The 27554-nt window shown below is 42.4% G+C and overlaps 1 protein-coding gene across 1 annotated transcript in view; it reads right to left on the minus strand.

The window, feature by feature from the left end:
• TSPAN7 (tetraspanin 7) overlaps window positions 1–27554 on the minus strand; it is a 189638-nt gene that overhangs the window by 33437 nt on the left and 128647 nt on the right. The window contains exon 2 of the mRNA XM_068265611.1: window positions 8085–8273. Within this exon, the coding sequence (XP_068121712.1) occupies window positions 8085–8273 (189 nt within the window). The remainder of the gene's footprint in view (window positions 1–8084; window positions 8274–27554) is intronic.

Below are 27554 nucleotides of genomic sequence, written 5' to 3' on the forward strand. Positions count from 1 at the left end.
CCACAGGCTGATCACCTTCCTGACACGTCACACTGACAGCCAAACATTGAGTGTGTACATGGACATACTTTTCAGTAGCAGACACCAGAAAGAAATAGAATCTGGCACTTGATGCAGTAACATGAATTGTTGGATACAGCATCAGTGATATTCCAAAGAGATGGAAATTCTATAAGGTGAAAGTGGAACATATTGGATATATAAGTGGTGGGTGTTGGGTGCTGAAGAGCCTGACGGCCATTCTGTGTGTTAAGCACCTCTTCCAATGCTGTTTCCAATGTTAAAGAGACTCCGTAACAAAAATTGCATCCTGTTTTTTATCATCCTACAAGTTCCAAAAGCTATTCTAATGTGTTCTGGCTTACTGCAGCACTTTGTACTATCACAGTCTCTGTAATAAATCAACTTATCTATCTCTTGTCAGACTTGTCAGCCTGTGTCTGGAAGGCTGCCAAGTTCTTCAGTGTTGTGGTTCTGCTATGAACTCCGCCTTCCAGGCCCCTCTATGCACACTGCCTGTGTGTTATTTAGATTAGAGCAGCTTCTCTCTTATCTTTTACAAGCTGGATAAATCATCCTCTGAGCTGGCTGGGCTTTCACATAGTGAGGAATTACAGACAAGGGCAAAGCTGTTTGCAGGAAGAAAGGAGCAGCCTGAAACTTCAGTGCATGAGAGATGCAGGGGGAAAGAAACACACAAATGATCTCTTGAGATTCAAAAGGAAGGCTGTATACAGCCTGCTTGTGTATGAATGTATTTTCTATGTGTGGACATACTGTACATCAACCTACTTCCTGTTTTGGTGGCCATTTTGTTTGTTTATAAACAAACATTTTAAAACTGTTTTTAACCACTTTTAATGCGGCGGGGAGCGGCGAAATTGTGACAGAGGGGAATAGGAGATATCCCCTAACGCACTGGTATGTTTACTTTTGTGTGATTTTAACAATACAGATTCTCTTTAAAGTCCATTGCGGTCCCAAGAGTGTCTTTGTCTTTCTGTGACATACAGTACTTTTCAGTAGGCTAACATTTCTGTATTACATTTTTATTATCATTATTATTGGTCTTATCTAAGTGTAATGAATCTAACCCCAGTTTCATTTTTTTTAATTGAAATATTGAAATACATGAACTTTTCAATGATATTCTAATTTATTGAGATGCCCCTGTATTAACAAGCTTGGCAGCTCCTATCTAGATATGGACCAGTGGTAAAAGATAACAAGGCTGCTGTGGAATAGTACTAGTAGAAATCTAGTAACCAAACACAAGCCTCCCATTATTATTTTGATTTATTTGTAAACTGTCGAGATGAGCCTTAACTGGCACAGAGCATGAATCATTGAATTGTATTTCCCTACACACTGCCTATTGTTCTGTAGAAACACTACTACTGGAATATCTGCTGGAAGTCAGCCAGGGAGGGATATACTGTATGATATTCCGCTAACTCCCCCCTGTAACTCCTACACAACACAATTCAAAAAGGTGCATCAATGAATTCCTCAATCTGCAGTCATGTCTGAAGTCAAGGCTGTTCCAACAGATAATACAGTAAAAGAGAATTCTGGGAGTGCAAAGAAAGAAAAAGAATGTCTGTGACAGAGGTCAGGTTTTGAAAGGACAAAAAAACGTGGGAGTTGCAGAATATCTTTGTCGCCTGTGCACATATATACTTCTTTCCAATGCCTTACAGCAGCTGGGAGAATGCAGGTTTGACAAACTGTGATCACACAAAGGAAACAGTTTGTTAAAGGGAACCTAAAGTGAGAGGAATATAGAGGCTGCCATATTTATTTCCTTTTGAACAATGCATATTGCCTGTTCTGCTGATCCTCTGCCTTGAAAGAGAAACTCTGACCAAGAATTGAACTTTATCCCAATCAGTAGCTGATACCCCCTTTTACATGAGAAATCTATTCCTTTTCACAAACAGACCATCAGGGGGCGCTGTATGACTGATATTGTGGTGAAACCCCTCCCAGAAGAAACTCTGAGGACCGTGGTACTCCTAGCAGTTTCCTGTCTGTGAACTTTGCTGCATTGTGGGAAATAGTTGTTTACAGCTGTTTCCAACTGCCAAAAAAAACCATGCAGCAGCTACATCACCTGCCAACAGTAAAAATGTCACCATGTAATAAATGTCAGAATGTAAATCAGGGATTTAAAAGATTTTACAATGGGAAAACACTGACTAAATCATTTATACATAATTATTGTAAAAATGAAGCACTTTTTTATTACATTATTTTCACTGGAGTTCCTCTTTAATACTTTTAGCCATAGACCCTGAACAAGCACGCAGATCAGGTGCTCTGGTTGAAGTGAGACTGGATAAGCTGCATGCTTGTTTCAGGTGTGTGATTCAGGCACTACAGCAGCAAAAGAGATCAGCAGGGCTGCCAGGCAACTGGTATTGCTTAAAGTGTACCAGAGCTGAAAATTAAAAAGATTTTATACATACCTGGGGCTTCCTCCAGCCCCATAATCTCCGATCGCTCTCACGCTGCCGTCCTTCTCTGCTCGCAGCTTCGGGAACCGGGTCCACGCATTTCCGTCAGTCGGAGCTAGTCTAGTGTAAGAGAAGTGCGCTATTTGCGTATCTCTCCAGCAGCTGCTGGTGAGATACGTAAAGGGCGCACTTCTGCTGCGTAGCTGGCTGCAACTGACAACAGTGACAGGACCCGATTCCCGAAGCTGTGAGCAGAGGAGGACAGCGGCGTGGGAGCGATCGGAGATTATGGGGCTGGAGGAAGCCCCAGGTATGTATAAAATCTTTTACATTTTCCAGCTCTGAGTCCCTTTAAAAACAAATAAATATGGAAGCCTCGCTTTAGGTTCCCCTTAAAGGGGCACTATGGTGAAAAATTGTAAAATTTGAAATATGTGCAAACATAGACAAATAACAAGTATGTTTTTTCCAGAGTAAAATTAGTCATAAATTACTTTTCTCCTGTGTTTCTGTCACTTACAATAAGTAGTAGAAATCTGACAGAAGTGACAGATTTTGGACTAGTCCATCTCTTCATAGGGGATTCTCAGCAAGGCTTTTATTCTTTATAAAGATATTCCCTAAAAAGGATCTAAAGAATGATGCTGGCCAGCCTCCCTGCTCGCTACACAGTTTTTTTGGCAGTTGGACAGAGCAACTGCCATTCACTAAGTGCTTTTGAAAATAAATAAATCCCTGAGAATCCCCTATGAAGAGATGGACTAGTCCAAAACCTGTCGCTTCTGTCAGATTTCTACTACCTATGGTTAGTGACAGCAACATAGGAGAAAAGTAATTTATGGCTCATTTTACTCTGGAAAAAACGTACTTTTTATCTGTATATGTTTGCACATATTTTTAATTTTACAATTTTTCGCCATAGTGCCCCTTTAAGGATTCAGTGCACATATAGAGGTGTTCATCACCAGCACAGCACCAATGAAAAGCTAATAAGATGCATACAGTAGGGCCCCTAGTGGGGCCCCTCTGGTCCAGGGGCCCCGGAGCGGTCGAAACCTCTGCATCCCTTATTGCTACACCACTGCAAATCTGCAGCTTTGGGTACAGGTATCTTGATATACCATTGTATTTCAAAGTGTAAAACATTTTTCTGTTTTTATAGAAAATATATTATTTGATTGTTATATGACCAGCTCAAAAGTTAATTTCTCATGTGACTGCCTTCTGTAGAAAGAATAGATTTGACATGCAACATGATTTTGTTTATATGTTAGGACCTTTGTCTTTTATTCTTTTGATATTATTTTAGCTGTTTGCTTACTGCAGCTACAACCATTTATTTTCTAGCCACCAATTTAGGGCATCTAGTGTGAAAGGGGAATGAATATTTTATCACAATAAAACCTGAGATAACCCCAGTGTCCCAGAGGGAAATCATGTGCAAACCAGTCAGCTCTATTTTTTTGTGTTAGCTTGAATTGTGCCAGAACAGACAGCACATTCTCCATAGGTGTAGTCTGTGCTGAATACAATATTCTGACAAATAACTGAGACGACCTTATCAGACACAGGGATCAGTGCATCCTTTACATCACCCAAGATACAACCACATTAGTCAAATCTCAAATGGAATAGTTAGAACTCCTGTGAGGGTCTATTGCTGCTTGAGTCTGCTGGGGAGATTTACTATTTATTTCCTTTGTCAGTAAATATGATATGCAAGTTTGCATGGAAGGTGGAATTATTAACATCTCATTCATTGGGCTTGATTCACAAAAGAGTGCTAACTGTTAGCACGGCCTTTTTCGCGTGAATTTTCACGCTAAACGATAACAATTTCGCGCGCAAACGCGAATTTTCGCGCGAAAACGATACTGATTTTGCGGTAAAATTCGCGTTTGCGCGTGAAAACGTTATCGGTTCACGCGAAAATTCGCGATCGCGCGCAATGCAAAAATTCACGCGAAAACGGCCGTGCTAACAGTTAGCACTCTTTTGTGAATCAAGCCCATTGTCTCTATTTGTTAGTGACAGACATTACTATGATCTATTTGTAGCCTATGGGCATCTAAAACATTTTATCTTAAAGAGGAGCTGTTAGGTATAAGGTCTCAGAGAAAATAAAAACATATATCAGTAGCTAAATATAGGCTGTACTTACATTACATATGCATTTCACTGTCCACGTTTGTACTTCACAGAATTTTTATATAGTATATGCAGAGATTGATGCTCCTGACAGCTCATGGCAGGTTCCATGTTTTTCTGTCTTCTATGAAGCCAATTGTGTCGTCATGTCCTGCCTGCTTCCTGATCACAGAAAAGCTCTTACTGAATAACACAGTGTGCAGTGAATATTAATGAGCCATGTGGCGAGGAACAATAGCTGACTCCTGCAGTGTACTCTGCCTGGAGATTTATCAGTGCTATGCGCTGGACTGATTACAAGCTGCTGTAACGTCTCATTAGCAGCCGAGGGGAGGGCCCCAGAATGCTTTGCAGTATAGTATGCGGCTTGCGTCCTGCTTGGGTCTAACAGCTTTTCTGATAAGCACACATCAAAGGTAAGAGAGATTTTTATCTTCACTAATGCCTTTTTGGCTTCCTTCTAAACTGTTTAACACAGGAGAATAGAGGTTTAAATTAGCTTCTGCAGCCTGACAGTTACTCTTTAACCACTTGAGGACTGCAGGGCTAAACCCCCCTAGTGACCAGGCCATTTTTAGCTAAATTGGCCACTGCAGCTTTAAGGCCAAGCTGCAGGGCCGCACAACTCAGCACACAAGTGATCCCCCCCCCCCCTTTTCTCCCCACCAACAGAGCTCTCTGTTGGTGGGGTCTGATCGCTCCCCCCATGTTTATTTTTTTTTAAATAAATATTATTGTTAGGTTTTTTTTTCTAAAATCCCCTGTTCCTTTAAATGTATTCCCTCCCTCCCTCCCCACAGCCGGCCAATTATGGCGATCGGCTGTCATAGGCTTCTGCCTATGAGAGCCGATCGCTCTCTTGTCCCCCATGGGGACAGCTGTGTCACACGGCTGTCCCCGGTGCAGCGCTGCTGCTCATCGCAGCGCTGCACCAAGTAAATAGACGGCGTGATCGCCGTCTAACAGTCTCCCGAGCGGCAATAGCCGCTCGGAGACTGAAGGCGGGGCGGAGCTCCGCCCTCCGAGCATGAGATGCGCACGCACCATGCGCACGATCTCATGCTAAACAGAGCCCCAGGACTTTACGCCAATTGGCGTTAGGCGGTCCTGGGGTTGCCGCCGCGGCCACGCCTGCTGGCGTGACGCGGGCGGCAGGAGGTTAAATTGTCCAACAGTTTGCAAGTCTTTGAAGGCATTTCCCTGACAGACCCATCCACTACACTGAAAAAGTAATTCGGGCTTTCTATTTTTTTTAAAGTACACCTGAACTGAGAGGGTTAAGGTGGCAGCCATATTTATTTCCTTTTAAACAGTACCAGTTGCCTGGCAGCCCCGCTGATCTCTTTGGCTGCAGTAGTGTTTCAACACACCTGAACCAAGCATGCAGCTAATGCAGTCAGACTTCATTCTGAAACACCTGATCTGCATGCTTGTGCAGGGTCTATGGCTAAAAGTATTAGAAACAAAGGCTCAGCATGACAGCTAGGCAATCTGCACTGCTTAAAAGGAGATAAATATGACAGCCCTCTAAGTTCAGCTGTACTTTAAAGAGACTCAGAGACGAGTTAAAGTATAGCTCTGATACTTACCCGGGGCATCCTCCCGCCCCGTAAACACGTCTAAGTCCCACACCATCCTCCCACGGTCTGCCGTTCAGCCGCGGTGATCTCAGTTACCAGCCTCAGTTGATGCCAGTCAGGGTCTACTGCGCATGCACAGACCTCCCGCACATGCACAAGAGACCCGAACTGACGTCACTGAGGCTGATAATGGAGCTCACGGTGGCTGAACGGCAGACCGCGGGAGGACGGGTGGGACTTAGATGTATTTATGGGGCAGGAGGAGGCCCTGGGAAAGTATCAGAGCTATACTTGAACTCGGCTCTGAGCCTCTTTAACTGTTGAGTCTCCCCTGACAAAAGGGCTACTAACTTGAAGCAGACATAAAAACAGGTTTCCCCATGTAACTAAGAGAACTAGAGGAATGGTTGCCCTGGCATTCTGGTACCTGCTTGCATGTCTTTCAGCAATGTGGCATACATAGCCAAAAATTCCCAAACCCCTTGCAATGTATTGCTGTCCAATGCTAATGACCACTGAGCTCTTCAGCAATCTCATTCCCCAAACAGAATTGGCTGGCATTGGGGAAGGGGTTTATGTGCAACCTACCCACTCTCCTAGAGGGGGAGAAAGCAGATGGCTACCAGCTACTATGTGAACAGGGACTACCCATTTAAAAGACAAACACCCACACAAAGCAAAACAAAGAGCCTTGGCAAGAAAAGAAGTAATTGGAGGCACAGAAGAATGTTACAATTATTAGGAAGATAGGAGTTTAATAATGTTCTTTTAATTCAGTGTGTGTTTTGAAGAACTAAAGGACTTTTTCTCCATGCAGCATAGGTATTTTTTTGCAAAAGGAATATGCTTAAAGAGAACCCGAGGTGTGTTTAAAGAATGTTATCTGCATACAAAGGCTGGATCTGCCTATACAGCCCAGCCTCTGTTGCTATCCCAAACCCCACTAAGGTCCCCCTGCACTCTGCAATCCCTCATAAATCACAGCCGTGCTGGGAGGCTGTGTTTACATCTGTAGTGTCAGTCTCAGCTGCTCCCCCGCCTCCTGCATAGCTCCGATCCCTGACCCCATCCTTTCCCTCCAATCAGCAGGGAGGGAAGGGATGCAGGCGGGGACTGGAGTTCTGCAGGAGGCGGGGAGAGCAGCAGACTGACACTATAGAGATAAACACAGTCAGCTCTGACAAGATGTTTGTCAGCAGTGTGGCTGTGTTTTATGAGGGATTGCAGAGTGCAGGGGGACCTTAGGGGGGTTTGGGATAGCAACAGAGGCTGGGCTGTATAGGCAGATCCAGCCTCTGTATGCAGATAATATTCTTCAAACCCACCTCGGGTTCTCTTTAAAGGGACTGCAAAAGAGTGTGAGTGTGGCTATATCCCCCTTTTATCTCTTGTGTCCTCCTTTGTCCCCTTCATGTGTCTGCCTCTGCCCCCCCTTGTGTCCTCCACTGTCCCCATGTGTCCTTCTCTGTGCCGCTCTGTGTCTCCCTGTGATCTCCATTGTATATATATATATATATATATATATATATATATATATATATACACACACACGCACATATATACATACATATATTAAATTTGAATGGTGTAACAAGGGGTTAGAATCTCTTTTGGTGTCTCCCTCCTTTGTCTTCATTGAGATTGTGTTCCTTCAAATCGTGTCCCTCAAACTTTCATAAACCTGTATGGGTTTAATCCTGGCTGTCTTGGTGACAGAAAACGAGGGACATCAAGAGAGAAAACATTACAGAGATTCTAGCTATCTCTGGGGGAGAGATTTCACCACCTCCTGTAAGGACAAGACATGTCTCCAAGATGACACAACCAGAAAAAAAGAGGTTGTTAACTATTTCTATATTAATAAAAAGTAAACTGTTAAAAATAAATATACAGATCTTACCAGTTTTAGCATCCATGGGCTACCACGACAGGTGGCAAAGCATCCAAAAAGTCCAAATACAATGATTGTAGTGCCAGTTCCAATGAGTACATAGGGAGCATTGGTGGAGTTTTCAGCAATGAGAGATATATATGTTCCTAATGTCAGCTTCCCCCACACTCCGACAGCTAAAAGAATTACTCCAGTAATCTGTAAAATACAAAAAAGGGAGACATATTTGAGACAAACTTAAGTTTACTTTGAATTTGAGCTTAAAAAAAACCTCTAGGCACTCTGAAATAATATTAGAAGTATATGAAAAATATAAAGTGATGACGATCAGGAGAGAAACTATGCTCTTATCTTAGTGTAAGGGCACTTCATTTTTATGCAATATATTTAATATTGTTCTTGATTGTTGGAGATTACTCCCCTCAGCTCCCCTGTCCCTTTATCCTTCTACTCCTCGAGGGTGCTTGGTAACTTTTATGATTAATGTAATTGGTTTTGATATACAGGAGGTCCCCTACTTACAAACAGTGGTGAAGCTGTGGTAAAATAGAAAAAGGGACGGGAGGACAAGCCGGGAGCCCAATCTAGTGCAGTATTGCAAGTTTTGATGGTTAGATCAACATAACATCCTATATTGTTGTACTCACAAAATTGGGTTGCGGGCTAAGCAACCACTTTGTGTGCATGCGGGGAGGTACCGTCCCCGCTCGGCCTTGTCCGTGGGTGGTCGCTGCTCCTTCAAAAAATCCACTTGCCAAACTGATGACCCCAATTTGGGGTAGACGTCAACAGGATAGGGTAGGAGGCGCCCGTAATGGACAGGTGTTGTATTATTCAACTATAATACATTAAACGCCAGTATATTCAAGTGATGAAAAGTAAAAGATGGTCCTACCTTAAAAAAGGGAATCCATCCATTTAGTAGTATAAAAGAAAAAAACCTTTATTGGGCACTTTAAAATGACAACGCGTTTCGCGGAACAACCGCTTCCTCAGGTCGAGTCCTGTGCCCTCAGGGCAATAGAGCAGCTATCTCGGGCGCCTGTGATAGCTGCTCTATTGCCCTGAGGGCACAGCACTCGACCTGAGGAAGCGGTTGTTCCGCGAAACGTGTTGTCATTTTAAAGTGCCCAATAAAGGTTTTTTTCTTTTATACTACTAAACGGATGGACTCCCTTTTTTAACCACTTCAGCCTACAGGGTTGAAATTTTTTTGCATCTGAGCAACTTTCACCTCCCATTCATTTGCTAATAACTTTATCACTACTTGGCACAATGAATGGATCTATATCTTGTTTTTTCCACCACCAATTAGGCTTTCTGTGGGTTATACATTTTGCTGAGGATTAATTTATTGTAAATCCATTTTAACAGGAATATTAAAGCGGAATATAACCCTGCATTTCAACTTTGCTCTAAAACATTATTTACAGCATATTATATGCTTTTTTTTTAATAGACCAGCATTGGAAGGGTTAAACACAGAGGTTTAAAGTTGCGTGGAGAGATATGCAGAAGTTCAGATTGCTACATTCTATTTAGTTATATGTATCTATTGAGAAATGTTACACACTCTTTGGCTGTCCTCCAACTCCTTCTCAGTCAGAGAGATGAGTCACATTCAACACTTAAATATATTTATGTAAACAAAATGTATCTATGTCAACTTCGGATGCGTCTGCAGAAATCTCCAGGAACTTTAAAGCACTGTGTAACCCTTCCAATGCTGGTCTAGTAAAAAAAAAATGCTGGTTGCATATAATATACTGTAAATAATGTTTTAGAGCAAAGTTGAAATGCAGGGTTATATTCCGCTTTAAGAAAGAAATGGAAAAAAATCATTCCTCAGCTTTTGGCCATTATAGTTTGAAATTAATACATGCTACCATAATTAAAACCTATGTACTTTATTTACCAATTTGTCCCGCTTATTACACCATTTAAATTATGTCCCTATCACAATGTATGGCGCCCATATTCAATTTGGAAATAAAGGTGCATTTTATTCAATTTGCGTCCATCAATATTTAGAAGCCCATAATTTAATAAATCATATTGATATACTCCTTTGACATGAATATTTAAAAAGTTCAGACCCTTAGGTAACTATTTAGGTTTTTTTTGGTTATTGTAATTTTTTTTTTTTTTTAATTAAAACTTGTATGTGGGTATTTTTTGGTGTGGGAGGTAAACAGGGGATTTTTCATGTTTAAAAATGTATTTATTTAATACAAAGTGTGTTTTTGGTGTAGTTTGCTATTTGGCCACAAGATGGCCAAAGTCAAAAAGTCCTGGGAGGGATCAATCTCGCTCCCAGGAAGAAGAAAGAAGACCAGAGCTCAGAAAAGCCGCAGCGTCTGAAGAGACGCTGTCGGCTTTTCTCCGGGGGGGTCCGATCAATGAAAGGGATTTATAATCCCTTTCATTGATCGATGGGCTAACGACCAGCAGCGGGGGCGCGCACGGGGGGGGCCGCGGGAGTGCGCGCAGCCTAACTGGACGAAAACTTTCATCCAGTTAGGCTGAAGTGGTTAAGGTAGGACTATCTTTTACTTTTCATCACTTGAATATACCGGCGTTTAATGTATCATAGTTGAATAATACAACACCTGTCCATTACGGGCACCTCCTACCCTATCCTGCCCAGGGCCGGCCCTAGACTTTTTGCCGCCTGAGGCAAATTATTAAAAAAATTGCCGCCGCCGCCCCCCCCCCCTGGAGGGGTAGCTGGCAGGACGGGGGTATTGGGCCAGCGGCGGGGAGGGGGGTCGGACCCCCCCCTCCCTCGCCTGGGTCCCCCGTCCTCCGCTCCCCTCCAGCCTTAAATAGAAGCAGCCGCTATGTGTAAGAGGAACGGCCGGGGAGGACACTCACCTCTTCCCAGCGTGCGCTCCACTGACGTCACTTCCTGCAGCGTTGCAGGAAGTGACGTCAGTGGAGCGCACGCTGGAACGAGGAAGAGGTGAGTCCTCCCCGCCTGTTCCTCTTACACATAGCGGCTGCTTCTATTTAAGGCTGGAGGGGAGCGGAGGACGGGGGACCCAGGCGAGGGAGGGGGGGGGCTTGAGGCAAAAGTTTCACCCCGCCTCATGAGTGGGCCGGCCCTGATCCTGCCTACTTACAAACAGGTTCTGTTCAGGGAAATTGTAAGTTGAATTTGCTTTGTAATTTGAGTCCTGTATTAAACAATGTGAAATGTTGATGAATGGTTTACCGTACTTTTGGACAACTCTGGATTTGGACATGTAGTATATATTGTGTTTTTGGGTTGTTTTCAATGACAACTTAATGACTTAACCTATTGGGGACCGCCACAGGTTGAATCAATGTCCGGCAGGGGGTTGTACAGTTCAGACCGGATGTTGATTCAACGTCCGCGCTAAAGAACTGCTCCCGACGGGATCGTGCGCACCCGGAGGGGGAGATTAAGCTGTCATATGACAGCTGGCATCTCCCCTCAGTGATCAGCAGCCATCGCGTATGGCTGCTGATCACGTGATCACTACGATCGCCGTCGGATCGTAGTTATCACTTTGACAGCGGCGGCGGCAGGGGGAAAAGAAGAGGATCCACTCACCTCTCTGCCGTTCCAGCGACGATCGGCGCCCCCCTCTGCTCTGGCCGGTATCTCTGCTCCGTCTGACGTCAGGGCCGGGTCCCGGCTTGATGACGTCATCAAGCCGCGACCCAACCTGAGCGTCATTTGGAGCAGAGATGCCGGCCGTAGAAGAAGGGGGCTACTGAGGCTCATCGCTGGAGCCTGGAAGGTAAGTGATGGCTGCTGCGCACATGGGGGACACTTGGCCACACAGGGGGGAGACAGTACAGCCAGCCACAGACGAGATCCGGCCGCCCGACCCCCCTCCACCGCAAAATGCCCTGGTCCCTAAGGGGGGGTTAGGCGGCCGGTCCAGAAGTGGTTAATGACAACTGGACGAATATATACGCCCAGTGTAGTTATGGAGAGTGCACCACCAGTTTGTTACTAAATGAAGCACGTGGTATCATTTTAATCGGGACGAGTTGTAAAATACATTTTGGTATGTCTTAAAGCTTTGACCTACGTCACACAAAAAATAGGTAAAGACAAACACAATCCAACATAAAAAGTTATTCTTTTAAATTATAATCAAACTTGAAAAAGTCTTTGCAAAACTACAAGAGACATATGTGGTAACATTTTAACAATGATAAGTAGTAGAGTAGAGTATAGAGATTTTTAGGGACGAGGCATATGTTTTGTTTATTCTTTTTCGTCACAAACTGAATCAAAAGCAATTACATTTTTGCATATTCTGTACCAAAATAAAATAATTGTAAAATGAAAACAAAGTGACAGAATAGAAAAGAAAAAATGTATATTGTTACCATAGGAACTTGGCTTTTTAAATATGTATGCCATGAGGGTATAATTCTATTACTTTTGCAAACAAGGTCTTGTAATCATCGATAGTGTACAATGAGGTAGCAAAAACAGAAAAAAGACACCTTTATTTTCAAATACAATATTGTCACCATACATTGCACTAGGAACATAATCTAAGGTTCATATGCAATTCACCCTTTCACCTGAGTTTTCTCCTAGGAAATAATGTTTCATTTTCTATTTAAAATAACTCGTCAGCACTTTACAACTGAAAAAGTACCAAAAGGTTGGTGAAAATGTATTATCAAAATTATTTTGCTTATTTTCTTGCTTGCTGGTGGTTTAAAAGGTATTTTATTGACAATTTTGAAAATATCACCTATGAAAAAAAGTAGGTGAAAAAAAATGCATATGAACTTAAATGTTGTAATAATTAGGATGGATAAACAAATACAATTTGTGGGTTTAACTTGTAGTTAGCACTGTTTATTGTAAAGCATAATGGATGTAAATGAAGAAATAGTGTTTTTTTCCTATTTATTCCCTTGTTTTCCCTTTAAAATGGACAGAAAATACGGTAATTAATAAAGAAAGAGAAAAAACAATATATAGATCATTTAGGTGTGATAAATAGTAATAAAATTATTGGCGAATGAATGGGGCTGCTATGTGAAAACTGCTATCATCCTGAAGTGGTTAAACTGCTTATAACAGTCTATACAATACTGTAACATTTAACAAATTCAACAAGAAAAATATGTATTAAAAAGAGCATTGCATATTTTGTGCATGAAGACCACTTTGTTTATATCTCTGAAATGTTGTAACTCGAGTCATTTGTAAGGGCCCGTTTCCACTAGCGCGAATCCGCATGCAGACAACGCATGCGGATTCGCATAAGCAATACAAGTGGATGGGACTGTTTCCACTTGTCAGTTTTCATTTGCGTTTTCTGTGCAGGATTTTTCTGCACGGTAGACCCTGCAGAATTCGCCTGCGTGTGGAATGCAGGCGAATCGCAGGCAATGTATTTAATAGGGAAATTGCATGCGCTTTTTCCCACGATTTCACGTGCGATTTCGCATTGAAAGTAATGTAAATTGACACAGGCAGTGACATGGTTAAAATCGCATATACCCTGCCTATGCGAAATCGCATGCGAAATCGAGGCAAAAAACGCATGCGGAATCGCATCAGCATGCGATTTTGTCAGCGGTGATATGCGGCGATTCCGCACCGCAATAGTGGAAACGGGCCCTAAGTAGGGCACTGTCTGTACTGAGTACTACTGTTCTTTTTTAGTAATAGTAATTCATACAGAACCTATTATGCCAGACTATTGTTCTTGTTCCCTTGGAGACTGGTTGTAGACCTCAGGATTTAGATAGGATCTTTAAACAACGCAATGTTTGCAATCATTGCATTTATAAATGTACATCCTCTCTTGGCCTACCATAATCAATTGGTCCGCTGGGGGCATTTACAAGATATTGGCTGATTACTATAGTCATTTAATAAGTCTATTAACTTCTGCTTCATAATTTATATAGAATGTATTATGTATAGAACATATTTTTTCTTATTTGCCAAAAGAACTAGAAACCCATATTCTGGCTATATGACATAACGAAAATATTACAGACTTTGTCATGGACAAAAAGTCAAGAGCTTGGTAACATTTCATATAATTTTATCTGGAAATGTCTCTTTCCACTGCTTAATTACAGGTCTAATGTAGCATACACAAGCACGGCGGGTCCATTAAACAAGAATTACCAGCCCTATTGATGTAGAAAGAGTGTTTGTAGTGGTTTATGTTTATGTAAGCAGACTTTCCTGAGTCATATGATCCCACGTGCTACATGCCAGAAGGCTGAGGGGACAATAACATCACAGCACAGAAACGGTGTTAGTAAAGCCATAGCTTCCTGGGAATAACTTTCACTGCACACCATTAGGAAGGACACATTTAGAAATACTTGGGTATGTAAAATATAAAGTGTGGATCTATTGGCAGATCATAAAAAAACGTCTGATGCATTCTGAAGACTTTATCTTCTATGCAATCATGTATTTTACAGGCTGAACTCTGGGCAGAGCTAATCTGTTTCAAGAGCATCAGTAACCTGTCACCCAGCGCTGCCTTTATAGAGAAATGTAAAATAACTATTTCCTCACGTATATAGAAGCGGTCACATGAGCTCTGCTCTCTGCACTTCCTTCTCTCTGTGCTGGCTCAGAAAGATGAATGGCAGCGCTGTATAGCAGGCTTTGGATATTGCTCACATACCTCTAATTATCACTTCACTGACGCCAAATATGTGGGAAAATTATCAAAAAGCAAAAAATAAATAAATCACAATATAAATCCATAATAAAAATGTAGCTTCATGCTGCAAAATGTACTTCCCTAGCTATATCAGTTATTGTAATGTATATTGAATATATTTTCTCTTGCTTATAATATGTCTTAAAGCATAAGCGTTTTGTATGCGTTCGTTTTTCAATTGTGTTTTATGCAAATAACCAGGAAGACAACGGGAAGTGGAAATACATCACAAAACATTTTTTTTTTTTTTTTTACAAAAACACATGTAAAATGCATGAAAAACGCATACCATTGTATTTCCATTGACTTTCCTTCTGTGCGTTTTTGATGCGTTTTTGCATATTATGGAACAAAACCAAATTATGGAAAATTACACCAAATAAGACAACTCAATCTACAAAAAGCATGTCCAGAATTCATGATATGTTAGTACATTAATTTTCATATACTGCTAGAAAGTTATCTAATAAAAAAAAGGAAAAAATTTACTGTGGTAAAAATAGCAACATTGCTTACTACTGCATTTACTAGGTCATTAATAAATAAATTGAAGAGCACTGGACCCAGTACAGACCCCTGTGGGACCCCACTGCTAACAGTCACACATTTTGAGTATGATCCATTGACCACAACTCTTTGTTTTTTATACGGTAGATCTTTTATAATAATAAAAGATCTACCGTACATATTAAAATATCAAAATAGGAATAACATATATCAAGCAGATCTTTTCAGTGAGCTCCACACCTAAAACACTACAACCTCTGGTAATTTGTGGGTTTGCTGCAAAATCACGATGTTACACCAACATATAAATAGTAATTTGACAAAACCTTGCGCTGCCTCACAGTCCACTACTATACGTATAAAGTTCCCAACTATGCAACCTGCGAGGTCCAATCTGCTTCAGTCTTCACATCCGGCAAACCTCAGAGGGGAGACAAAAACAGAAGAAAACGATCCTCATCGCATAGACTGTCAAATCAGTTTATCTTCCAAGTTTCACAAATTCTAGGCCGGGCAGTTTCCTTTTCGGTATCACCACCTTGTTGTGCTCCACCACCTTTAGGGACTGCTCTCACCTTTTATAATGGCTGCCTAGACCCCACAGACAGCTTATATCTCATGAGATTCCATACAACAACTTCTCCACTCCCCTGTGTTCTCCAATATCGCTCACAGTAGGACCAATCAGTTTAAAAAGGACAAGAATAAAAATAAAATATCATTGTGCAGGCTGCTTTTTCTCTGGATGTGGAGGAAACCACTACCTGGAAGTATCACCGTGCTTATTATAGGGGTCACCAAAACCACACACAAGTTTCCCCAACACCTGTCAGGACCGTGCTCACCTGATATCACGGCTGCCCAAATCACAGACAGCTCCAAAGCATATGTTTGCACGATCCCTTCACTTCCTCTATTGTTGTTTAAGAAGTTCCTCCACAGCACCACACAAAACAGCCCTCTGCAACTAAAAGAGCTGGTATAATGTAAAACCTTTAATTTAAGAGAATATAAATCATTAGCGCTACTCACAAACATAAGAGCATCTCAAGCATATCAGATAACAACGTAGGACGTCTCCTTCAAGCACTGCCGCCGTCCTGCCCGCTAAGACTTCTGACTAGTGAAAAGAATTGACAGATTATTGGGTGGGGCTGGGGAAGACCTGGCTGTCATGGTACACATTGGCACCAATGACAAAGGTCCTCAAAAATGATTTTCAGGTACTTGGAGATAAACTTAAAGCAGGGACCTCCAAGGTGGTGTTTTCTGAAATACTGCCAGTGCCATGTGCTACATCTGAGAGACAGAGGGAGCTTAGGGAGTTAAATAAGCGGCTGAGAAATTGGTGTAGGAAGGAGGAGTTTGGGTTCCTGTAGAACTGGGCAGACTTTGCAGTCGGCTACAGGTTCTACAGCAGGGATGGGCTGCACCTTAATGGGGAGGGTGCAGCTGCATTGGGGGAGAAAATGGCTAAATGGTTGGAGGAGATTTTAAACTAGGATCTGGGGGGAGGTGGGAGGGTAAAGTCTCAATAGACAAGATAAGGTAAAAAGACAGTGGGAGCCTAACATTATGGGGGGTGTAGAGGGGGGTGGGGACAGTGTAAAGAGTAAGGAGGTTGGTAAAACTTCAGGTAGCCCATTTCATGTAACCAAAATTGGAAAATGTAGTGGTAAAATATAAAGTGCATGGTAAACAATGCTAGGAGCCTTACAAATAAAATAGACGAACTAGAGTTCATTCTGATTGAATAGGCTTTGACATTATGGGAATAACCAAGACATGGATGGATGAAAGCCATGACTGGATAGCAAATTTAGAGGGATACAATGTGTTTAGGAAGGATAGACCAGGGAAAAAGGTGGAGGGGTTTGTCTCTTTGTTAAGAATTATTTTACAGGTGTCCTGAACGATGAGATGGAGGAAGATTGTGAAGATGTGGAATGTGTTTGGGTAAATATTCATGGTGGAAATAAAGGTTGCCAATTGCTTATTGGGGTATGCTACAGGCCACCACATATTCATGAAGCTGCAGAACTGCAATTACTACAGCAGATTGAAAAAGCTGCAAGTAAAAATAAGGTCAGTCATAGTTATGGGTGACTTCAACTTCCCAGACATTGACTTGAGTATTGAGGCTACTCATTCTGATAAAAGCAGCAGATTTCTGGCATCACTACAGGACAATTACTTGACTCAAATGGTAACGGAACCAACTTGGGGGAATGTGTTACTGGATTTGATCATTTCTAATAGACCAGATAATGTATCCAATGTGCAGGTTCAAGAACATTTGGGAAATAGTGATCACAACATGATAACGTTTGATCTGGTGACTGATAGGCCGCAGGGCAGCGGGACCGCTAAAACTATGAGTTTTAGAAAAGCAAAGTTCAATCAACTCAGACAGGCACTAAGTTTGGTGAACTGGGATAATGTACTACAAGGGGAAGACACTGAAGAGAAATGGCAAGCTTTTAAACTCGGACTCCTAAAGGATGAGGGTGGGAACTCAATGGTGGATGACCAAGGTAAGGCAGAGTTATTAAATGCTTTCTTTGCTTCTGTCTTCACAAGGGAAACATCACTGTTGCAAATTACAGATGCAGAAGAGTCTCAATCTTCCAACTGTAAAGCTGGCCATACACTGGCCCGATTTCCCGCCGATCGACAGCCGATTCGATCACTGGGATCGAATCTGCTGTCAAATCGTTCACGTAACATGCTAATTTTCGATCTATTTCGGCCCGAAATAGATCGGTCCCGTCGATCGCGCCGTGCGGAAAATTACCCTCGATCGCCGAGGGTAAGGAGCGCATCGCTAGTGGCGTACGACCGACGCAGGTATGCATTACCTGAAGCTGGCTCCCGGCATCTTCTCCGCATCACCTCCCGGCTCCCGGTGGGCATCTTCTCCACATCAGCTTCCGCATCCCGGCATCCAGCATAACTTCCTGGGTCACTGCAGTGACAGCGGAAGTACAAATAGAGGGCGCTCTATTTGAACTTCCGCTGTCACCGGAGTGACAGAAAGTTATTCCGGATGCCGGGATGCGGAAGCTGATGCGGAGAAGATGCCCGCCGGGAGCTGATGCGGAGAAGATGCCCGGGACCAGGCTTCAGGTAATGTATGCGGGGGCACGGGGGCGACAGCAGCAGCTCAGGAGATTGTGATCGGTTTCAGGCTGAAATCGATTCACAATCTGTTTGCAGTAAAGGCAGCCATGCTATCCCTCTCTGATCAGATTCGATCAGAGAGGGATCTATCTGTTGGTCGAATCTGATAGCAAATCGACCAGTGTATGGCTACCTTAATATTAAATACTTAACGCAGGAAGAAGTGAAGGCAAGACTAAATAAATTAAAAATAGACAAGGCACCTGGCCCCGGATGGCATGCATCCTAACAGTCCTAACAGTTATAGATAAACCCCTTTATCTTATCTTTTGTGGCTCTCTTTCAACTGGCCGAGTCCCAGTGGATTGGCGTACAGCCCACGGTTTCCCATTATTTAAGAAGGGCAAAAATCTGATCCAGGAAATTATACACCAGTAAGCTTAACATCAGTTGTATGCAAACTATTTGAGAGGTTTCTAAGATATACTATACATGGCTTCATAGTAGAAAATAATCGTATTTTTCAGCATCAACATGGGTTTACTAAAGACAGGTCCTGTTTGACTAACATGCTCAGCTTTTATGAGGTAGTGAACACTAATGTGGATATTGGGAATGCTGTAGATGTGATATACTTGGACTTTGCAAAAGCCTTCGACACTGTTCCCCACAAAAGTCTGGTGCAGAAGTTGAGGATGCAAGGACTGGGGAAGAGTCAGTGTGTATGGATAGGGAACTGGCTAATGGACAGAAAACAAAGAGTTGTGGTCAATGGATCATACTCAAAATGTGTGACTGTTAGCAGTGGGGTCCCACAGGGGTCTGTACTGGGTCCAGTGCTGTTCAATTTATTTATTAATGACCTAGTAAATGCAGTAGTAAGCAATGTTGCTATTTTTGCAGATGATACAAAATTGTGCAGAATCATCAACTGTCAGGAAGATAGGGACATATTGCAACATGATCTGGATAGGATGGCTATATGGGCACACAAATGGCGGATGAAATTCAATGTTGAAAAATGTAAAGCTTTTGGTCGTACCAATGGTCTAGCACCATACAAAATAAATGGGATACAGTTGGGAACATCAAACTTGGAGAAGGACTTAGGAGTACTCATCGACAACAAGTTAAACAATCGTACTTAATGCCAAGCCGCTGCAGCTGAAGCTAACAACATTTTGGGATGCATTAAAAGGCAAATAAAAACTTGAGATGCTAGCATAATATTGCCCCTGTTTAACTCTCTGGTAAGGCCACATCTGGAATATGGAATTCAGTTCTGGGCACCACATTACAGGAAAGATATTGCAGTTTTAGAGTAGGTGCAGAGACGAGCAACAAAATTGATACGTGGGATGGAAAGTCTCAATTACCAAGAAAGGTTAGATAAACTGGGTTTATTTAGTCTAGATAAAAGACACCTTAGAGGGGATGTAATTAACATGTATAAATACTTCAGAGAGCAATATAAAAGCTTGGCGGATGAGCTTTTTGTCCCTAGGCCTTCTCAAAGGACTAGAGGACATGATCTGCGCATGGAGGAAAAACGTTTTAGCCCTTTATTTAGGAAACGGTTCTTTACAGTAAGAGCGATTAAGATGTGGAATGCATTGCCACAGGAAGTAGTTATGGCAAATTCTATACCTGCATTTAAAGGGGGCTTAGATGCTTTCCTTGCGTTGAAAGACATCCATGGCTACAATTACTAGGTAGTGCCCAATGATGTTGATCCAGGGATTTTATCTGATTGCCATCTGGAGTCGGGAAGGAATTTTTTTCCCTTTTGGGGCTAATTGGACCATGCCTTGTAAGGGTTTTTCACCTTCCTCTGGATCAACAGGGGTATGTGAGGGGGCGGGCTGGTGTTGTACTTTGTTCTCTGGTTGAACTCGATGGACGTATGTCTTTTTTCAACCCAAATAACTATGTAACTATGATGAGCCACAGATATGTTCTAAGTTACATAGTTATTTGGGTTGAAAAAAGACATACGTCCATCGAGTTCAACCAGAAGTGGGAGCACATCTTTTAATTAGGAATATGCAGATATGTAAAGTAGTATGAAGGCACAACTAATGAATTCCACTTCTAATGGCACAATATTGTGCTTAGAATATTAATGTCAAAATATGAAAAAGAATAATGGCTAAAAGATTCCTCAAGTATTATATTAGAGGCATTAAATATCTGAGGTCGAGGCAGGGGTAAGCTGCATATATCTGTTTGCTAAGCCACTCTGATCCCATTACAATTCAGAGAGAACATTGTAAGAAATACAATAAATGCAGATGCTTGCATAAAAATAAACCGCATGTCTTTAGGACAGAGATCAAGAATTAATGTGTGGTCATGGGGACATCTCCAAAACACAAGAGGGAAAATATGCAAAAGATTAAGTAACAAGACAGATAAAGTATGCAGACTTGTCCCTTGAATTACGCCACATTTTTACTGTGGTCTTTAAATTGGCATTTAACAGGAAATTCAACCTTCTAACAATTATATATGCTTAGATTCTTCAGTCCAAGTTCCTACTCTGTGGTACAAAAGAATGCAATCCAAAACAAAAAGAGATAAATATGCAACTACTAGCTGCATGGCTTTTCATTCTTTATCGGTATGACAAGAATATACATTTTTGGACTGTGTTTTTCCTCTTCATATAATAAATTCACTTTATGAACTCTGAATTTACAATCTTCATTCAGGTACGGAGGAACAGTAAGGGTCCTTTCACAATTTCTCAGGTACATTGCACAACATAGTTTCCTAGACAGCATACACATTAGCCATTCATGACTAATACAAAGAACTTACAGACATAACTTACAAATAATTAAGAAACATGTAATATAGTCTTTTCCTAACGATATAAGTTTTACATGCTATTTTCTGAATGATTGTGTTAACCGTGCCACTTAGCTTCACTGGTCCTTTAAGGAGAAATAAAGTCTGCCTTGAGCAATGGCCTTGTGATGAGGCAGTTCTACAGCTGGCACATTTGCGATGCAGCGCACCCTATAATAATGGCTATTATATGCTCCTGGAATCACTACAGATTGTCAGATACGGAGGCTGTGGGCCAAATCAAGAGTTGATTTACAGGTTTATGTAAGCGGTTTGCCATTTTGTTTATCAGTACTTGACATATTTTTGAGGTATGCCAGGGAAATAAAAAATGGACAAAAAGCATTGACATACTGGGAGCCTAATTACAGAAATACATTTTTGTAACTGTTCAAAGAACAAAACTGCAGCATACATTATACAAAATCCATCTGTTTTTAAGGGCATGCATACTATTAAATGCAGGACACTGAATAGGAGGAAAGAAGTGTCCAGTCTTAACAGCATCCTGTTCCTAGGTGTGCTCCTGTGTGCACACATCCCCATGCTCATGTGTGAAGCGTGCACCTGGCATACTGGACATCCATAAATGGTGTGGAGAATACTTAAATCCTCTGTTGATCCTGATACCTATTGCTGACATTAGCCTTATTTCTGATCTTCCTTTCATCTGCTGACTGCTTTCATATTTCTCTTGAACCTCAACTTCATCTGCTACAACCCAAGCCTTAATATGGGCTATGCCTAGCCAGCAACCAGACCTCACATTCTTTACATGGGTAAGTGACCAGATCAGCCAGCCACCAGTTTTAACTCCTTGCCTGGATAACCAACCAAGCCAGGGAAGTTGTCAGCCCTGGCACCTCCTCTGGTTAACAAAGTCATCCACTCCCGAGTCCTCCCAAAGACAGGCGGCGCACACGCGAGTGCGTCATAGAGGGCGCGCGCACGCGCAGTGTAGACCGGCCCCTCTTCGGGAGCACTCGGGCATTTCCGAAAGCCTCTCTTCGGCCAGGAGACAGCGGTATTTGACCGAAACGGTCGAATACCGCTACGGGGGAGCCAGGACAGCAGTGGGCTCTGGGAGAGGAGAGGGAGTGCTCTATGGGACCCAGAGCCTCCCTCTCCCACTCCCTCTCCTTAGGTGAGTATCTGACTTTTTATCCTATTAAGATATAAACTTATCATCTGCAGCAGAGGTGACTCTTGGTCTTCCTTTCCTGGGGCGGTCCGCATGTGAGTCAGTATCATTGTAGCGTTTGATGGTTTTTGAGACTGCACTTTGGGACACTTTCAAAGTTTTCCCAATTTTTCGGACTGACTGACCTTCATTTCTTAAAGTAATGATGGCCACTAATTTTTCTTTACATAGCTGCTTTTTTCTGTCTATTCAGTAGGACTATCAGCTGTGTATCCACCTGACTTCTCCACAATGCAACTGATGGTCCCAATCCTATTTATAAGGCAAGAAATCCCACTTATTAAACCTTCACACCTGTGAAGTGAAAACCATTTCAGGTGACTACCTCTTGAAGCTTATCAAGAGAATGCCAAGAGTGTGCAAAGCAGTAATCAAAGCAAAAGGTGGCTACTTTGAAGAACCTAGAATATGGCATATTTTCAGTTGTTTCACACTTTTTGGTTATGTACTATACTTCCACTTGTGTTAATTCATAGTTTGGATGCCTTCAGTGTGAATCTACAATCTACAATGTTCATAGTCATGAAAATAAAGAAAACTCTTTGAATGAGAAGGCGTGTCCAAACTTTTGATCTATACTGTATATGATTTAGTAGTACCATCCTTTGTCTCTCTCCCTCTCTCTCTTTTTTAATGAGAAAAGCTTACACATATAAATGCATGAAATAACTCACATGGGCCTTATTCAATTCTGTTTTTCTCCTAGGAGATATTTTTCCTCTTATATTTAAAATAACATTTCAGCACACTGCAGGCCCGGTCTGCCCATGATTGCAAGTGAGGCGACTTCCTCAGGGGGCAGAAGTCTGCGGGCAGCACCAGGCAGAAACAGGAAGTGAAAAGAATGCCTGGCCAACCTATACTGGGGGCAACTGTACCTGGCTAATCTATACTGGGGGCAACTGTGCCTAGCTACCAACACTGGGGGCACCTATACCTGGCTACCTACCTATACCGAGGGTGTTTTTTGGGGGGCTCACCACAGCTATAACATACAGTGCAATTTGTGGGGTGCTGTGCAATCATTCCAATTTGGGGGCAGGCAGGGGGGGGGGGTGTCATCCTCACAAGCTTGCCTCAGGCAGCAGAAAGTCTAGAACCGGCCGTGGCACTCTGCACTTGAAAAAGTACCAAAAAGTAGTTGGAAAAGTACTGTCAACATTATTCTGAGTATTTCCTTGCTTGCTTAAAAGGCATTTTATTAATAAGATGTAAAATATCGCCTAGGAGAAAACTTAGGAGACAAAGTGTATTGAATAAGGGCCAATGACTTTTCCTGGGATTTACACAGAGGTTAGAAATCATGGCACAGCTGCAGTACACAGAGAGTAAAGCAATATGAAAGCTGATTCACTCTTGGACACAAACAGGAAACTAATAATGTACATTACTTAGAGGCAAGTGGACGTTTCTTATTGATATCCTGGTTATGTCAGCAAGTTCAAACTGAGCAGGGAGATCAGGAATCAGTCTTGTTTCCTCTGTAGGCTAAAACAGGAAGCCATAACAACCAGCATGAAAAAATAAATCACATGATACAACTGACCACATACTTCTCTGTGATTTCTCTTGCAAGAGATGGTTTCAACAGGTGTGTCTGTTTCAGTCCATGGTGCCATTACTTATGTAGTGGAAAGATTTACATTTCTGCTTCTGTAGATTGTGGGTACAGCTGAATTTATATATCTGGGTATCCCTGGCCAAATTCCAAACATGGCTGGTTTTGAAAGTGAATACTTAAAAAAAAAACTACTGCGGGGAACAATATGTTAAACACACATTTTTTTTTCTTTAACAAATGTTCGTATGCAGTTACTTTTTACTTATTGGGTTTTAAAACATAACAACCAATCAAATAGTAACTGTGGCATGTGAGGAGCCTAAAAATGAACAGATGCAGACGTTCAATCATTGCCATTGTCCAACTTCTTTCAGGCTAGAGAAAGGACGAGGAGGGTGCTACATAAGAATAATGAAAATGCTATTTCTGTGTTTTTTATGTCTTGCATTTTATGTTAAACCTACCATTATAAGTTGGATGACTGATAACATACAGTACTTAGCCATTCTTTTGGTGTTGGATCTACATTAAAGAGATTTTGTTTCGGATAAAGCTATACTGTACTAATTGAGTTATTTCCCAGCATGCTTTTCATCACAACAAATGAAAATGCTGGTCAGATCTGTAACAATGGCCTTGATTGTAGAAAGGGGAAGCCCAAGTAGCAATGGTAGAGGGGGAAATATTAAGAGTCTAAACAGGATATCTCAATGTGCCAAGTATTTCAAGGATTAAGTGGTACAAACATGATTCAAAAGGGAGAACACAGGCGATAAAGACCAATGGAGCAGAGCACACAGAGGGCAGTAAAAAACATTAATCACAATGCAGTATTACCTCTTGCAAAACAAATGATACGCCTCATTTATAATACTGTCTCTGCTTGCTGGCTTGTACATTTACTTACAGCTGTATTAAAGCTATGAGAAAAAGGATGTGATTACAGATGGTGATTTAACATATAAAAAAATAACCTAGGGAAAAGCAGAGACATCTAGATATATCACGATATTCTGCATATATTTATTGTTTACCGTTCACAGGGATGTCACCAGCAACGGAGAGAGCGTGTGATTAATGAGGAAATCACAATGTTACTGCAGATTATGGTAATTTAATAGGAAATGAAGGATGCCAGCAGAAACTGATGCCATGAGACATCAATACTGTATGCTTAAAGCAGAGCACAAATCCTCTATTGCTTAACAGAAGGGGTGGACAGGGCTCAGTATTGAATTGCAAAAGCTATTAAACACAGTGCACTTGGGGGTGTAGGAACTCACCATACAGGTTATCTGAATATAAGCATCAAAAACTGCCCTAGAATATCCAGATGGCAGGAAGACACTAATGGCTTATAATATTAGCAATGTCCTTAATGTCATTTATTTGAACTCTTAATGGTTGTGACATCACCAGAAGGAAATCATGGCAGGCTAGCAGTGTGCATAAGGCGTGGTGTGACTTATAAATAGCTGAGTGTAGAGAATTGTAAAAGCTTCATTTGATTTGATTATGTCTTGTGTTAAATTACATTTTTTAAGATCAATGACCAGGAGTTTTTCCTAGTGTCTGTCTCAAGGGTCTCTACAAGAGCAGTTAAAAAGGGCACAAGACGCAGCCTTCTGAAAAGGGCATGAGCTATTATAGTGGGTTTACTTTTCAAAAGGAAGCCAGGGGTTAAGTTAAAGCGGAATATAACCCTGCATTTCAACTTTGCTCTAAAACATTATTTACAGTATATTATATGCAACCAGCATTTTTTTTTTACTAGACCAGCATTGGAAGGGTTACACAGGGCTTTAAAGTTCCTGGGGATTTCTGCAGACGCATCCGAAGCTCAGATAGTTACATTTTGTTTACATAAATGTATCTAAGGCCTTGTTTCCATCTGTGCGCTTCTGTCCGCTTCTGTCCGCTTTTCAGCAACATGTATCAATCTGTAACATTGATGTGCTGATAAAAAGCGGATAGAAGCGGACAGATGGAAACAAGGCCTAAGTGTTGAATGTGACTCATCTCTCTGACTGAGCTGGAGAACAGCCAAAGTGTGTAACATTCAACACTTAGATACATTTATGTAAACAAAATGTAACTATCTGAGCTTCGGATGCGTCTGCAGAAATCTCCAGGAACTTTAAAGCCCTGTGTAACCCTTCCAATGCTGGTCTATTAAAAAAAAAATGCTGGTTGCATATAATATACTGTAAATAATGTTTTAGAGCAAAGTTGAAATGCAGGGTTATATTCCGCTTTAAGGCATGAGGGTGGGGTGGTTTATGAGTTAAGGTTAGGTGCCCAAGGAGGGTTAAGGTTAGTTGCCCACTGGGGGGGGGGGGAGGGTTAAGGTTAGGCACGGGGTGGGGTTAAAGTTAGGCACCACTGGGTAGTTGAGGAGTGTTCAGGCAAGAGGAATATGGAGACTGCCATATTTATTTCCTTTGATACTAGTTGCCTGGCAGTCTAAACCAGCGTTTTTCAACCGCTGTGCCGCGGGATGTTGCCTGGTGTGCCGTACAGGTCTGGCCTCTCGCCAGACCTGTTCCTACTGTAGGGCGCAGGAGGGGGTAAGCAGCGCTAGAAGGAGGGGCAGTGGAGGCAGCGGTGGCGAGGGGGGAAATATCCCCCCCTCCCTCACCTGGGACCCCTCCTTCTGCCTCTCTCCCCCTCCATTTAGCGGTGGCAAGTGCGGGCTCGGCGGCGGGGAGGCATGCGGAGAAGTACTCACCACTTCCGCGTTCCAAGCGCCGGCAGCGTCATGTCGTCAGATCTCCGCCTTCAATGCCGCCCACTGTGCTTCCTGATTAGCGGAAGCACAGTGGGCGGCATTGAAGGCGGAGATCTGTGACGACATGACGCTGCCGGCGCTTGGAACGTGGAAGTGGTGAGTAATTCTGCGCATGTCTCCTCGCCGCCGAGCTCGCACTTGCCACCGCTAAATGGAGGGGGAGAGAGGCAGAAGAAGGGGTCCCAGGTGAGGGAGGGGGGGGATATTTCCCCCCTCCCCACCGCTGCCTCCACTGCCCCTCCTTCTAGTGCTGCTTCTCCCCTCCTGGGCATCTATACTGGGGGGAACTGTACTAGCTATACTGGGGGCAATTAAACTAGCTATACTGGGGGCAACTAAACTAGCTATACTGGGGGCAACTAAACTACCTACACTGGGGGCAACTAAACTAGCTATACTGGGGGCAACTATACTAGCTATACTGGGCACTATACTGGGGCACTACCTACCTATACTGGGCACTACCTACCTATACTGGTCACTATACTAGCTATACTGGGCACTATACTAGCTATACTGGGCACCATGCTAGCTATACTGGGCACTATACTAGCTATCTGGGCACTATACTAGCTATCTGGGCACTATACTAGCTATACTGGGCACTTTACTGGCTATACTGGGGCACTACCTACCCATACTGGGCACTACCTATCCATACTGGGACTATACTAGCTATACTGGGGCACTATACCAGCTATACTGGGGCACTATACTGGGGAAACTATACTAACCATACTGGGGCAACTAAACTCCC

The sequence above is a fragment of the Hyperolius riggenbachi genome, chromosome 2 (assembly GCF_040937935.1).
Source record: "Hyperolius riggenbachi isolate aHypRig1 chromosome 2, aHypRig1.pri, whole genome shotgun sequence".
NCBI classification, from domain to species: domain Eukaryota; kingdom Metazoa; phylum Chordata; class Amphibia; order Anura; family Hyperoliidae; genus Hyperolius; species Hyperolius riggenbachi.